Raw genomic sequence first — 15,574 nt, 5'->3', positions numbered from 1 at the left:
CATTTTACAGGTGGTTTGAAAATGTAGTTAGGAGCTGATTGGTTGGTACTTTAACTAAATTTTCAAACCACCTGTAAAATGAATAGTTAGCTGATTGGTTGGTACTTTATCCCACTTCATACCCCTTAGTCTCCCTTGAGGAACAACATGGAGTCTGCAGTAGCGCACTCCTTTCAAAAGAACACTCGACAGCGAGTAACTGAGCATCCCAGGATGATCCAGAAAGCAGCTTTCTATTCCAAACATATTGCTACCCTTATACAGGTGCCACAGGGCAGAGATGGTGCTACCTCCAAGGAGCGGCACAGCTCGCCCACCCGTAGTTATGGCCCTGGCCTGAACCCTCCAGTGTTCATACCATTTAGCAGGCTGAGTGTTTGTGCCAATCATCCAGATACAAACCAGCTGATCCTGATTGAGCGCTTCCCCATTGTTTAGTCGATCTCGATAATCGTCCAATTTCACCTACAGAAGGCAGTAAAAAAAAAAAAAAAAAAAAGTTGCGTTCCATGCCTTATATTCAGATAAAGAGGACCGAACATTCTCAATTAGAAGCTGAGATACAGGTGTACCCCCCTGTGTAATTAGTGCACCTCCATTGTGAGACTTCTCCCAACCCCTGGCTAGCTCTGTAGGGTGTCGATAATAAATGAGTAAAGGGGTTCTTGTTCATGTAAGCACCAAGAATGCCAGTATGGGCACAGGTGTGAACGCATTCCATGACAGTACCTGGCTGAAGTTGAGTGCCAGACTCCTCTAAAACCATCAGCAGTTTACATACTATCAGTAATTTATATAGTGCACATATTACGCAGAACTTTACAGAGGATGTTTAGTCAACTTCCTCCAGCACTTCAGCTTAGCCTTAGCAAGCAAGATGACAATCTTCAGATTAGGTTAACACTTGCCAGCAGCTCTCACCAATTTTAGCTGCCCCTACACATGTGTATTACTCCTCATAGGGGGTGGAAACATTATTGGCCATGCTGCTTGCTGACCCCCCTGGCTATCAACTACTAGCAACCACCAATTGCTTGTCGCCGCTGGACGTGCCATCAACGGTGGTGGACAGATTATGATCTGCCACAGGTGGTAGAGAGTGCTACGATTCCCCTCCCCCTGCAGCACACAGGGATCCGTGCATAGCTCCACCCCCTTTCCTGATTGTCCCAATGTAGAGGCCTGCCTCAGTCATTGCAGCTGCACCAATGGGGGGAGGGTAAGCCATTGATTGCAAACCACCAATGGCACCATTGATGGTTGACCTGTTGATGGCCATCCCTACTTATGTTTTTGGGACACTGCATGGGTGTTGCAGGGGGGCATTGTAGCGGTTGTCCCATCTCCTCACTTTGTTCTCTCCAAAGGGGGTATTATACAAGACAGTTAAAACTTAGGGGGAGATTTATCAAAGCTTGGAGAGAGAAAGTACCAATCAGCTTCTAGCTGTCATTTTCCAAGCACAGCCTGTAAAGTGACAGTTAAGCCGGGTACACACTAAGAAATAGGTAATTCAGACGCAGGTTGGCACGATATATCGGCCACATTGTTCAGTGTGTACACAGTAGTTTGTTGCATGCACAGCAGATCAGAAGATCCGGGGGGCCAACACCATACCTCTGGATGCTGTGCGGGAACAATATATCAGATGGTCGTACAGCATGTACAGACCACCCGACATAGTGCCCTTGGCTTCAGCCGTTGATGGGTACACACAGTCTAGTGTGGCCTGCATGGGAGGCAGTCTATCTCCCGCCAAGGTTTGTTAAGTCTCCCCCTTAATAGGCAAGGCATCAATTTGCACAGTAATAAATGCACCTCTGGCATTTTAAAGCCAGTTTTTAAAAATAAAGGTTGGGAAGATTGCGTGATGTGTAAACGGGCTTAAAGACATACAGTACGCTGCCATCAGGAGCCATTTCTGCCCAGTTCCTCTATAGCAGGCCAGCCAACAAGCAGAGGAACGCGTCCGTACCTTCTTTTTCTCAATGTTCCGGATTTTGTGCTTCAGGCTGATGTAGCAGTTCTCTAGGTACGTCTCATACATCTGGAGCGAAGCTGCAACAGAACAGAGCGATGTCGGCAGAGAGCCGTGACCTTGTGGCGTCTGATGCTTGAAATCAGGAGACCTCTGTACATTGCCATCAGGGCTGGATGGAGAGAGCTGCACCATGGTAAAGGGTTAGCCTAGGAAGAGACGCCCAGTCTGTTATTTCTATTCTTTAAGAGTCCTAATAGAAAAGGATTAGTGTAGTGTTTGGATCTAAAGTTAATCTTATACAGACCCATCTCTGCGCCTTCAGACCAGGGACAAAACTAGGATTGTAGTCACCCAGGGCAAGGCCATAATTTGGTGCCCTCCCCAAAAAACAAAATATAAGAGGATGAAAAGGGCGTGTGGTTTTGTGACACAGTAATGCCCCTTACAACACATTAATGACCCTTATAAGGGGTATTACTGTGGCATAATGTGTTCTAACATTATGCCACACAGTCATGTCCCTTACAACACATTATGCCACAGTAAGGCCCCTTATACACCATCTTATATCCCAACTGTCCTGCATTCAGCAGGACAGCCCCGTTTTTCCTGGGACAGGGGGGGGGCACATACCGCCGCTCTGCAGCGGGTGTGCAGAAGGTGTCTGTTCACTAGTGTAAGGAAAGCCTGGGGGCTGCCCAGCATATCAGAGAGTACTAGGCACACCCCCTATAGTGACATTAACAGGTGTTGCTGTGCAGCTCCGCCCCTTTTCATGAAGCCCCGCACCTTTTTCAGATGCACGCACCTTCAGCGTGCAAAGTGTCCCCATTCATTGGGCACAAAAGTTGGCAGGTATGCATTATGCCACAGTAAGGTCCCCATCTCCCTTCTCTTACCTGCCAGGGCTGTTTGGTGGGTGAACTCAGGGTGGGATGGGGCTGCCACACTGGGGAAATTCAGTACTGCCATCATTGTAATGTGGCGCCGCTCGCGAACCAATTGGCGCTCAGACCGGCAGCCTCTGGTGATTGGCTTGTGACCGGCACCATATTAGACCATACCTCCCAACTGTCCCGCATTCAACGGGACAGTCCTGTTTTTCTGACACTGTCCCACCCACGGGCCAGTGTCCCGCGGTGGGAGGGGGAGAAGTTGGGGAGAGCGCATACCGTTGCTCTGCATAGCAGAGCAGCGGGTGTGCAGAAGGTGAACAGATGCCGTGGGCACGGCATCTGTTCACCAGTTGTAGGGGGGAGCCTGGGGGCTGCCCAGCATCTCAGAGAGTGCTGGGCACGCCCCCTATAGTGACAAACGGGGGGTTGCTGCGAGGCTCTGCCCTGTTTTCTAGATGTCCAGCCCCTTTTTGGGAAGCCCCACCCCCTTTTCAGGCACGCGAAGGGTACCTCTTCACAGACTACAAAAGTTGGGAGGTACGTTAGACTGACTGTCTCTCTGCCTCTCTCAAGGCCAGGGTGCGGCTCCAAACCCACAAGAGCAGCAACCTAGCCTCCCGGCAGCCTCTCCCCGGCACCCCCTCAAGTCCCCTAGTTGTGGCCCTGTTCAGACAAAGCAGCTGACAGCTGCGTTATAAGCAAGTCCCAAATATAATAATTTCTGAATTATATGGAACTTGCTTACAAGTTGGTCAATAACTTCTGACCAGCCATCAGCTTATAATAGGCTTTGTTCTGTCCGATTCCAGTTCAACTGTATAAAGGGCCCCATTTACAAACAAAATATAACCCCTTTAGCGCTCGCTAAAGGGGTTATACCATCTTGCTATATTTAGTAAACAGCAGTAATCTTAGATTACCGCTGTTTGTACAGCATCGCTCTCACCATCTTCCAGGCACTGCCGGGTCTTCCTGTCATGCACATGCGCATGACCCTGGAGCTCCGTCGCTGGCAGCATTAGACTGCCAGCAGAGGACCTCGTCGAGGATTCCGCTGGACTTCGCGGGACCTCGCCGGAGGGGTAAGTATTACTAAATACCAGTGGAATTTTCGTTTGTATCAGTGATACTAAACGAAAATTGCCGCTGGTATTTCACTTCGTTTGTAAATGGGGCCCTTAATAACTCCAAACAAACTGGTTCTGTCAGTGTCACTTGTACATTGTGTGCAGTTCCTTACTGACATCTTGTGGTAGTACGTGTTACTGCACTATGTACTGAATGTTTCGTACCCTGGTACCTGTAAATCTATAAATAATAATCCGGCACAATCTGCATTCGCAGCATGCAACAAGTTAAGGGCCTGATTCCCGGGATGTACTCCATTTTATACAGAATTAGCATTTTTTATTGCTATTGCACATGCATTAAAGATGCCCACTGCGCAGAGAACCCATTCACAAAGTGAGTGACAGGTAGTCAGCATTTGGGGGAGGTAATGGGAGTGTGGTTAGAAACACAGCTGTGATTGCATTAGCATCAGTCTCTGAATCAAGCCCCAAGTCCATGGCCACACACTAGACCAAATACATCCAACTTGTTGATTGGTTGGAATGAAAATCTGGTAATGTATTGGAGTAAATGAGGATCAGCAATTTGCTCCTAAATGCCAGAAAATAGATGAAAATGGTCGTTTAGACAAGTTTGTTAAATGTTTGATCTAAACCAGTGGTTCTCAAACTCGGTCCTCAGGATCCCACACAGTTCATTTTTTGCAGGTCACCCAGCAGGTCCACAGGTGTATTCATTACTCACTGACACATTTTAAAAAGATCCACAGATGAAGCTAATTATTTCAATTGTGATTCTGTCAGGAGAACTGGAAAACATGCACTGTTTGGGGTCCTGAGGACAGAGTTTGAGAACCTGTGATCTAAACTATTTGTTCAAACAGTTTTGGTCCATTTTCTGGCATTTGGAATAAAATTGCTGATTGTCATTTGCTTTTATCCCTTACCAGGTTTTCATTTCAACCAATCTACTAGTTGGCTGGTTGGACAGAATCTTTAGATGTGTGGCCAGCTTTAGAGTAAAGCCTGAAGCTGGCCACACATCTAAAGATCTGTCCAACCAGCCAACTAGTTGATTGGTTGGAATGAAAATCTGGTAAGGAATACAATCAGCAATTTGCTCCCAAACGCTGGAAAATGGACCAAAACTGTTTGAACAAATAGTTTAGATCAAACATTTAACAAACTTGTCTAAACGACCATTTTCATCTGTTTTCTGGGATTTAGGAGCAAATTGCTGATCATCATTTACTCCCATCCGTTACCAGATTTTCGTTCTAACCAATCAACAAGTTGGCTGGTTGGATGCAAGTTGGTCTAGTGTGTGGCCAGCTTCAGACTGTATAGGAGTATTGTACCTGGTGAGCATAATAAAAAAAAAAATACAAAAAAAATGGAAGCTAAAAGCTTTACCTTGAGTGTTGCAGTTTAAGCTTAACTGAGCTAAACCACTTCTCACAACGAACACCTATGGAACGCAATACTGCAGCACATTAGGCACATCTGTATTTGATGGAGGCAGAAAGGAGGACCAGCAGTCACACTACATGGAGTGGCACCATCACATTGCAGAAACCGGCCTGACAATATCTCCTATTTCCATAAAACAGTGCATCATGATAAAAATCAGTTCCTAACGTATTACTTCAGTGCTGCCAGTAACATAGGCCCAACAATACTCAATGCCAGATCTTCCAGCCATTATGAAAAGAATCCAGTTAAAAGTATTTTGTTAAATGAACATCCAGCCATCTGGGTGCATGGAACAGTCCGGTATTCCAGAATTGTGGGGGGATATGGTGCAATATGAGGGAGCACTACACCAGTGTTTCTCAACTTCATTAATCTGGGAGCCCTTAAACTGACCACACATCTAAAGATTCTGTCCAACCAGCCAACTAGTTGATTGGTTGGAATGAAAATCTGGTAAGGAATGAAAGCAAATGACAATCAGCAATTTGCTCCCAAACACCGGAAAATGGACAAAAACTTGTTTGAAAAAATAGTTTAGATCAAACATTTAACAAACTTGTCTGATGACCATTTTCATCTGTTTTCTGGCATTTAGGAGCAAATTACTGATCATTTACTCCCATGTTACCAGATTTTCATTCCAACCAACTAGTTGGCTGGTTGGACAGATAATCTTCAGGTGTGTGGCCAGCTTAACAGTGCATGTTCTCCAGAGCTGCAGACTGACATAATTAGCACCACCTGTGGATCTCTAAGAGGGGTATTCAATATGGGAGCGAAAACATCGTTTTTGCGTTAATATCGGAGGTATGACGTCATTATCGCAGGTTTTACTTTTACACCGTATTCAATTTCAAAGACTTATCGCAGTTTTGAAAAGTCTTTGATAAAAAAAGGTGATAACTTTTCACCATTGAATAGGTGTCGAAAAAAAGTGCAGAATTGGGGTTTAGGGGTGCAGGCTTAAAAAAAAAAAAAATAGCCTGCACCTCTGGGAATGACATTTAAAAAAGAACTGTCAAAATAAAAAATAAAAAAATTAGGGACACCCCAAAAAATGAAATAAAAAATTGGGGTAAAAAAAAAAAAAATTGTTTAACAATATGGAAATAGGTTCAGGGCTATTCTGCATGTATGCGGCAGATGTTTTCTAGAATAGATTTATAGCGGCAGGTGCACTAATGCAGAATTTTTAAAAACTTACTTTAGGGACATCAAAATATGCTAGTACCCATTTTCATGTACCCCAAATTTGATGGGACCACTTAAAAAAACCGAAAAAAATAACCTAAGTGCTCTTCTGCAACACTTCTTCAATGTCGGGGGAAAAAAAAAAAAAAAAAAAAAAAAAACACCTGCTGCGGCTATTTAAATCCCCGACTTTCATTTAAAGGCTAAAACGGGGGTACCCATAGTGATCCCCCATTTTTTTACAACTTTAGGGGGGGGGTCTTAAAATTATTTTAAGGAAAAATTTGTAACTTTACGCAAATCCAACTTCGGAGTTTCCCGTTTTCGTTAATTTTATATTGAATACGGGGATAAGCGGGAGCGCGCACCAAACTTTAACGCAGGCAAAAACTCCGATATGAAACGTTAACTTCGGCAGTGAAGTTAACGTTTCATATTGAATACCCCTCTTAAAGTGTCAGTACTGAGCGGTTCCTCAGCGAGGACATTACAAACTGCATTTAGGTGCTACAGAAATAAAGACTATGCAACATCACTTGCCATCAGCAATTCTAGCCAGATACAATCCGCACAAACACCCATGTATCTCCACTTGTAGTCAAACCTCATCAAGTTTGAATGACCAACTTAACCCACAACTATAGAAATAGCATGCAAATACCATCATCTCCAAATGCACATGTCATGTAAGGATGCATAACCTACCCCCCTTCCCGCACAACCAGTAGGTATAAGCTTTTCCCCACATGTTGTATCCATGCAAACAAAACCTGTAGCCACCTAAGCAGGAAATATTAGGTGGTACAGAGCCAAGTTCATGGAAGCCAGTTCCCAACAGGAGCAAGTGCACCCTACAGACTACTGACCACACAGATCCCCACAAGGATGGTACCAAACACCACTAACAAAAATACTGTGCAAATGCCATAATCTCCAAATGCACAAAGCCACATGTATGAATGCATAAGTAAGCTATCTACCCCCACCTTCAGTAGGGAAAAGCCCCTCTCCACATGCTATGAGAGCAAGAATCCACAAAAAAACAAAACCTGTAGCCACTTTGACAGGAAATATATTAGGGGTACAGAGCTGACCCCCATGGAAACCATTATCCAACAGGAGTAAATGCACCCTACAGGCCAGTGGCCACACAAAGATCCCTACAAGGGTGGCACCAAACTCCACTCACCCTGCAGGGATAACCAGAAAACATGGACATTTATTACTAACCGTCTACCACCTATAGTCCGGGTGTGCCAAGCACTACTATATGTCTTATCCACTGCCAAATACACGTGGCTACTGGGTTCAGTCCTTACAAACTTTAAATAGAGGTGGAAGGGGTGTGGTTTTATCATAATATTCACCACACCCTCCCACTAATTTCTAAATAATTGCATTCACATGGAGGGATATTCCCTGTACTCTGATGGTACTAGGGTTATTATATGGCTGTGTATCAGGGCAGTAAAATAGGCTGATTCTGATTTGGAAGCAAAGGAAAAAAGGATTAATTATGCACCTGGACAAACCAATGCAATGCAGCAATTAAAATGGCTACCAGCCATAACGTCACAACCATTTGATGGTATAACCATCAATAGTTTTACTGTGCGCATGTGCAGAACCATTACGACCTTTGCGCACGTTATCCTGGCTGCAGACTCCACTTCCGCGTATCCGAAGCTTCACAGAAGCATCCAGCCATCGGATGGGCATCGGTCAGCGGAATCTGATGGCTGGCAAACCTGGAATACCCACAATTCGATGTAAAAAATACTTATTTCGAAACGGGATCATCGATGGTTGCTAACCATTGGCTTCAGATGTCCATACAGTGCAATAGGGTTTTGCCAAGGTGCAAAGTTACTTGGGAGCCGAGTTATTAATGATCGCACATGCAATGAGATCTTGGTGCAATATTAGCGCCCATGATCCAGTGGCGTATCTATAATGGGTGCAGTGTGTGCTGGGTACACGGGGCCCCGCACCGCACACCATGCACCAATATTATTTTAAACTCACCTGTCCCTGGTCCCACATCGGGTGTCAGCGCTGCTCAGAACACCGGAAAATGGCCACCGCGGCCATTTGACCGGCGTTCTGCGCATGCCCAGTAGACTCTGGGCACACTCTAGTGCCCGGAGTCTACTAATTCTCCGGTGGCTGGCCAGCCGCGTCAGCCTCCTCTCTTAAGACGCCCCTGCCATGATCGTATTGCAGGTTGCAATCATACCGCCCGGATGTAATATATTACACCCGTTTCGGGGGAAACCCACAAATATTAAGTATCCCCCAAAACAGGTGTTTTCGGTGAATACACCACAAATATTAAATGGTAAATGGACCCCTAACACAGAATCAGCCCCTGCATGTAGCATGATGCTACTTCCAGGAACAGACTCATTATTGTGTTACAAATGTTATTACTTCAAGACAGTTCAGTTCAGTTTTGCTTAATTCTGTACAGCATGGCGCCCTCCTACTGTCATAGCTATTCCGTACAGCATGACGCCCTCCACCTGTCATAGCTATTCCGTACAGCATGGCGCCCTCCTTCTGTCAAGCTATTCCGTACAGCATGACGCCCTGCTCCTGTCATAGCTATTCCGTACAGCATGGCGCCCTCCTCTTGTCATAGCTAATCCGTACAGCATGGCGTCCTCTTAGCAGAGCAATTCCGTACAATCTGACCCCTGCCACGCTCCGTACAGTGCGATGGTTTGTGAGGTTTTACGACAGCCGTAGCTGCGGACTGCTCGTTGCTTTACGGCCGTATGAGCTCGTTGTGATTTATCCCGTTGTTCAGGGCAGCGATGGACCCGAACCGGATCATCCAGGCCCTGCGGGGGACCATAGACCCCAAGATGCGCCTGGCAGCCGAGTCTGAGCTCAACCAGGTGTGTGAGGTGGGGGGAGTACTCCTCCGGGGCAATAACTGCCCCAAAAGGGGTGATACTAGTTATCTTCAATTGTTCTGCATAATATCAGTGAGAAGGATGGGGTACCTGTGTCACTGCTTCAGTGAGGATGGGGTACCTGTGTCACTGCTTCAGTGAGGATGGGGTACCTGTGTCACTGCTTCATTGAGGATGGGGTACCTGTGTCACTGCTTCATTGAGGATGGGGTACCTGTGTCACTGCTTCATTGAGGATGGGGTACCTGTGTCACTGCTTCAGTGAGGATGGGGTACCTGTGTCTCTGCTTCAGTGAGGATGGGGTACCTGTGTCTGTGCTTCAGTGAGGATGGGGTACCTGTGTCACTGCTTCAGTGAGGATGGGGTACCTGTGTCACTGCTTCAGTGAGGATGGGGTATCTGTCACTGCTTCACTGAGGAAGGGGTACCACCTGTGTCACTGCTTCAGTGAGGATGGGGTATCTGTGTCATTGCTTCAGTGAGGATGGGGTACCTGTGTCACTGCTTCAGTGAGGAAGGGGTACCTGTGTCACTGCTTCATTGAGGACGGGGTACCTGTGTCTCTGCTTCAGTGAGGATGGGGTACCTGTGTCACTGCTTCAGTGAGGATGGGCTATCTGTGTCATTGCTTCCTGCCCCAGGGGAATAATATAAGTGAGGTTGGGGTATTTGTGTTACTGCTTCCTGCTGCAGGGGGGGGGGGTTATTGTCATCGAGGATGGGGTACATGTGTCACTGCTTCAGTGAGGATGGGGTACCTATGTCACTGCTTCTGTGAGGATGGGGTATCTGTCAGTGCTTCATTGAGGATGGGGTATCTGTGTCACTGCTTCAGTGAGGATGGGGTATCTGTGTCACTGTTTCAGTGAGGATGGGGTACCTGTGTCACTGCTTCATTGAGGATGGGGTACCTGTGTCTACTTCATTGAGGATGGGGTACCTGTGTCTCTGCTTCAGTGAGGATGGGGTACCTGTGTCACTGCTTCATTGAGGATGGGGTACCTGTGTCTCTGCTTCAGTGAGGATGGGGTACCTGTGTCACGGCTTCATTGAGGATGGGGTACCTGTGTCACTACTTCAGTGAGGATGGGGTATCTGTCACTGCTTCAGTGAAGATGGGGTATCTGTCACTGCTTCAGTGAAGATGGGGTACCACCTGTGGCTGCTTCAGTGAGGATGGGGTATCTGTCACTGCTTCACTGAGGAAGGGGTACCACCTGTGTCACTGCTTCAGTGAGGATGGGGTATCTGTGTCATTGCTTCAGTGAGGATGGGGTACCCGTGTCATTGCTTCAGTGAGGATGGGCTATCTGTGTCACTGCTTCCTGCCCCAGGGGAATAATATAAGTGAGGATGGGGTATTTGTGTTACTGCTTCCTGCTGCGGGGGGGGGGGGGTTATTGTCATCGAGGATGGGGTACATGTGTCACTGCTTCAGTGAGGATGGGGTACCTGTGTCACTGCTTCTGTGAGGATGGGGTATCTGTCAGTGCTTCATTGAGGATGGGGTATCTGTGTCACTGCTTCAGTGAGGGTGGGGTATCTGTGTCACTGCTTCAGTGAGGGTGGGGTATCTGTGTCACTGCTTCAGTGAGGATGGGGTATCTGTGTCACTGCTTCAGTGAGGATGGGGTATCTGTGTCACTGCTTCAGTGAGGATGGGGTATCTGTGTCACTGCTTCAGTGAGGATGGGGTATCTGTCTCTGCTTCAGTGAGGATGGGGTATCTGTGTCTCTGCTTCAGTGAGGATGGGGTATCTGTGTCTCTGCTTCAGTGAGGATGGGATACCTGTGTCTCTGCTTCAGTGAGGATGGGGTACCTGTGTCACTGCTTCAGTGAGGATGGGGTACCTGTGTCACTGCTTCATTGAGAATGGGGTACCTGTGTCTCTGCTTCAGTGAGGATGGGGTACCTGTGTCACTGCTTCAGTGAGTATGGGGTATCTGTATCACTGCTTCCTGCCCCAGGGGAATAATATCAGTGAGGCTGGGGTATTTGTGTTACTGCTTCCTGCTGCGGGGGGGGGGGGGGGTTATTGTCAATGAGGATGGGGTATCTGTGTCACTGCTTCACTGAGGATGGGGATTCTGTGTCGCTGCTTCTTGCCCCAGGGTACTTAGGACCTCATTCAGAGTCGGTCGTTGCGGCCGCACGGTCGTACGCCACCGATGTTTGCTAAACTGCGCATGCGTAAAGTTCGCAATGCGCGTGCGCAAACTAGCCGCTACGACCAGAAATTTCTCTCTCCTAGAACACAGCCAGGTCGGTAGTTTGAGTGACAGATTGAGGCGTTTGTGGGTGGTAACAGGGGAAGGTGCTTGAAAACGGGGGAGTGGAGATCCGAACGCAGGCGTGCCAAATTATGCGAACGGTGTTTTATGGGAGTGCATAATTAACAAAGTAGTGTCATGGCACACGAGACATGGGAGGTTTGAACACTGACATGATCGTAGAGCATAAGAGAGGGTATGGTCAACCTTAAGCTCTACGACCAGTTCCGATGGTTCCCGATGCTTGCGATTAATCCTTATATGGCCGGAGATGACGTGTAATGCGTACGAGATGGGGGCGTATTTTTTGTGTTCTGACCACTTCCTCCCCTTGGTCGGCCAGCTAACGATCCGACCTTAGGGACGCAACATGCGAGTGCATCATTTGCATATCCGGCCCCTTTTCCAGTACGACCGTGCGGCCGCAACGACCGACTCTGAATGAAGTCCTTAATATCAGTGAGGATGGGGATTCTGTGTCGCTGCTTCTTGCCCCAGGGTACTTAATATCAGTGAGGATGGGGTATCTGTGTCACTGCTTCACTGAGGATGGGGTACCTGTGTCACTGCTTCACTGAGGATGGGATACCTGTGTCACTGCTTCAGTGAGGATGGGGTATATGTGTTATTGTTTCGTTCCCCAGGGGAGTTAATAACTGAGGACGAGGTATCTGTATCACTGCTTCTTACCCCAGGGAAGAAAATATCAGTGAGGATGGGGATTCTGTGTCACTGCTTCTTGCCCCAGGGTACTTAATATCAGTGAGGATGGGGTATATGTGTCATTGCTTCTTGCCCCAGGGGGAAATTTATCAATGAGGATGGGCTATCTGTTTCACTGCTTCTTGCCCCAGGAGTATCTGGGTATCCCTGCATCCTACACCAGGGGTAATATAAGAGAGGATGGGGTATCTGGGTATCCCTGCATCCTACACCAGGGGTAATATAAGAGAGGATGGGCTATCTGTGTCACTGCTTCTTGCCCCAGGAGTATCTGGGTATCCCTGCATCCTACACCAGGGGTAATATAAGAGAGGATGGGCTATCTGTGTCACTGCTTCTTGCCCCAGGAGTATCTGGGTATCCCTGCATCCTACACCAGGGGTAATATAAGAGAGGATGGGGTATCTGGGTATCACTGCATCCTGCTGTCTACACCTACTGCCTGTTCAGATACTTTCCTAGCTACAAATGGGCCTCATACACCTCCTTTTTGCACCATATGGGGATGCTCCACCGCTGGCAGCGATTCCTCTGTTGTGTACTCTGTCCTGAAAGTTGCGTCGTGGTTGCACACAACGTCGCTTATAGAATACTCAGGATTAGTATTTTCACTGTAAAGGAATGGGTATAAAGTCGCAGATTAAGTATAACGAGGCGTGACGCAAGGCATGGGGCGGGTCACTCGTATCGGACCTGTGTCTTTTGCCTTTTTACCCAGATTGTGTACTTTTTTTCTGAATTTTACATCTTAATTCTCTAATAGTGCACTAAGTACTTCTGATTTAGTTTTTTTGGCACAAAGGAATTGGTATAAAGTCGCAGATTAAGACGCATATTTTAAGAAAAAGTCGCATGGCGCAGCTAACTCTTAAAGTCTGTGGCGAGCCAAAGGGGACTATTTGGTGCAATTTGAGGATGGGCCTATGTGGACGGGTTGGATATGGGTTCCTGTCAGTCGGAATGCCGACGGGCAGAATACAGACAGCAACATCTCGACAGTCAGAATCCCGATGCCTGAACGCAAGTAGCCTAACCCACCTTTCCCGTAGCCTAACCCCCCGCCCCCTCACCCAGCGGCGTAACCCTAATCCTCCCCATAACCCTAATACTTTCCGTCAGGATTCTGGTGCCGGGATTCCTACTGCTGAGATGGTGAGTACCTACCATGTGGACACATCTGTATGAATCAGTTCAGCCTGGGGTGTAATAACATTGATGGAGAGAGATCCAGGTATAATTCCATATGGTCCCGGAGGAGATGACATCATTGCGCTATTCTGTAATGTATGCACAGGGGTGGTTATAGCAGCTGATATCTGTATTATCTGTCACTGTGAGATTTATAACGTGTTAAAGTGTCAGGTCTTAGTACTTGCTCCCCATAAATGAGAGGGCACCTTCTCTTGTTTGCATTTAATCTGCAGAAAAGATGAAATCTATACAAGAGTATGTTTTCTCTCCTCTTAGTCGTACAAGATCATCAGTTTTGCCCCAACGTTGCTGCAGATCATCGTGTCCGACCAGGTTGAGTTCCCGGTGCGCCAGGCAGGTAAGTTACACCAGGTCCTCTGCACGTAGTCTGGGGTGTGTTGCAACAGCAAGAAGGGGCAGGATACACTCGCGGCTTACCACTATCCAATGCAACGGCACAGCAATATCTGATTGTGGAATAGTAATAAGGAACAAGGCATCCGATCACTAGTACAGGCTCGATCGCAGGGCTAGACAAATCACAGGAGCCAGCTAGACAATGCATCTGATATAATAGCTTCTCTCTCGCCCCCCACCCTTATTTCTCTTGCCTGTATTTTCTCCCCCCTAATGCTCTCTCTCTCATCACCCTGATTCTCTCTCCATCCCACCCCCTGGTTGTCTCTCCATCCCACCCCCTGGTTGTCTCTCCATCCCACCCCCTGGTTGTCTCTCCATCCCACCCCCTGGTTGTCTCTCCATCCCCCCCCTGGTTGTCTCTCCATCCCCCCCCTGGTTGTCTCTCCATCCCCCCTCCCTGGTTGTCTCTCCATCCCCCCTCCCCTGGTTGTCTCTCCATCCCCCCCCCCTGGTTGTCTCTCCATCCCCCCCCCCCTGGTTGTCTCTCCATCCCCCCCCCCCTGGTTGTCTCTCCATCCCCCCCCCCCCTGGTTGTCTCTCCATCCCCCCCCCTGGTTGTCTCTCCATCCCCCCCCCCCTGGTTGTCTCTCCATCCCCCCCCCCCTGGTTGTCTCTCCATCCCCCCCCCCTGGTTGTCTCTCCATCCCCCCCCCCTGGTTGTCTCTCCATCCCCCCCCCCCTGGTTGTCTCTCCATCCCCCCCCCTGGTTGTCTCTCCATCCCCCCCCCCTGGTTGTCTCTCCATCCCCCCCCCCTGGTTGTCTCTCCATCCCCCCCCCCTGGTTGTCTCTCCATCCCCCCCCCCTGGTTGTCTCTCCATCCCCCCCCCCCCTGGTTGTCTCTCCATCCCCCCCCCTGGTTGTCTCTCCATCCCCCCCCCCTGGTTGTCTCTCCATCCCCCCCCCCCCTGGTTGTCTCTCCATCCCCCCCCCCCCCTGGTTGTCTCTCCATCCCCCCCCCTGGTTGTCTCTCCATCCCCCCCCCCCTGGTTGTCTCTCCATCCCCCCCCCCTGGTTGTCTCTCCATCCCCCCCCCCTGGTTGTCTCTCCATCCCCCCCCCTAGTTGTCTCTCCATCCCTCCCCCCCCTGGTTGTCTCTCCATCCCTCCCCCCCCCTGGTTGTCTCTCCATCCCTCCCCCCCCTGGTTGTCTCTCCATCCCTCCCCCCCCCCCTAGTTGTCTCTCCATCCCTCCCCCCCCTGGTTGTCTCTCCATCCCTCCCCCCCCCTGGTTGTCTCTCCATCCCTCCCCCCCCCTGGTTGTCTCTCCATCCCTCCCCCCCCCCTGGTTGTCTCTCCATCCCTCCCCCCCCCTGGTTGTCTCTCCATCCCTCCCCCCCCCCTGGTTGTCTCTCCATCCCTCCCCCCCCCCTGGTTGTCTCTCCATCCCTCCCCCCCCCTAGTTGTCTCTCCATCCCCCCCCCTAGTTGTCTCTCCATCCC

General features: G+C 48.7%; 2 protein-coding genes across 3 annotated transcripts in view; one reads left to right on the top strand and one right to left on the bottom strand.

Moving 5' to 3' along the window:
• CAPRIN2 (caprin family member 2) overlaps nucleotides 1-7,946 on the bottom strand; it is a 30,965-nt gene extending 23,019 nt beyond the window's left edge. Inside the window, exons 1-3 of one of the 2 annotated variants that reach the window (XM_088459310.1) lie at nucleotides 7,842-7,946; nucleotides 1,976-2,187; nucleotides 403-465 (exon numbers count right to left, since the gene is read on the bottom strand). In XM_088459310.1, coding sequence (XP_088315436.1) covers nucleotides 403-465; nucleotides 1,976-2,173 — 261 coding nt within the window. In that variant the 5' untranslated portion in view covers nucleotides 2,174-2,187; nucleotides 7,842-7,946. Of the gene's footprint in view, nucleotides 1-402; nucleotides 466-1,975; nucleotides 2,188-5,360; nucleotides 5,431-7,841 lie in introns of those variants that run through there. The other variant, XM_088459311.1, reaches the window with a different exon arrangement.
• A 1,354-nt stretch (nucleotides 7,947-9,300) lies between these two features.
• Nucleotides 9,301-15,574, top strand: part of IPO8 (importin 8) — a 43,487-nt gene continuing 37,213 nt past the window's right edge. The window contains 2 exon segments of the mRNA XM_088459271.1: nucleotides 9,301-9,511; nucleotides 13,992-14,073. Coding sequence (XP_088315397.1) covers nucleotides 9,428-9,511; nucleotides 13,992-14,073 — 166 coding nt within the window. The 5' untranslated portion in view covers nucleotides 9,301-9,427.

The sequence above is a fragment of the Taudactylus pleione genome, unplaced genomic scaffold (assembly GCF_031769625.1).
Source record: "Taudactylus pleione unplaced genomic scaffold, aTauple2 ptg000903l, whole genome shotgun sequence".
NCBI classification, from domain to species: domain Eukaryota; kingdom Metazoa; phylum Chordata; class Amphibia; order Anura; family Myobatrachidae; genus Taudactylus; species Taudactylus pleione.
This window is presented reverse-complemented; position numbering and strand designations above follow the sequence as displayed.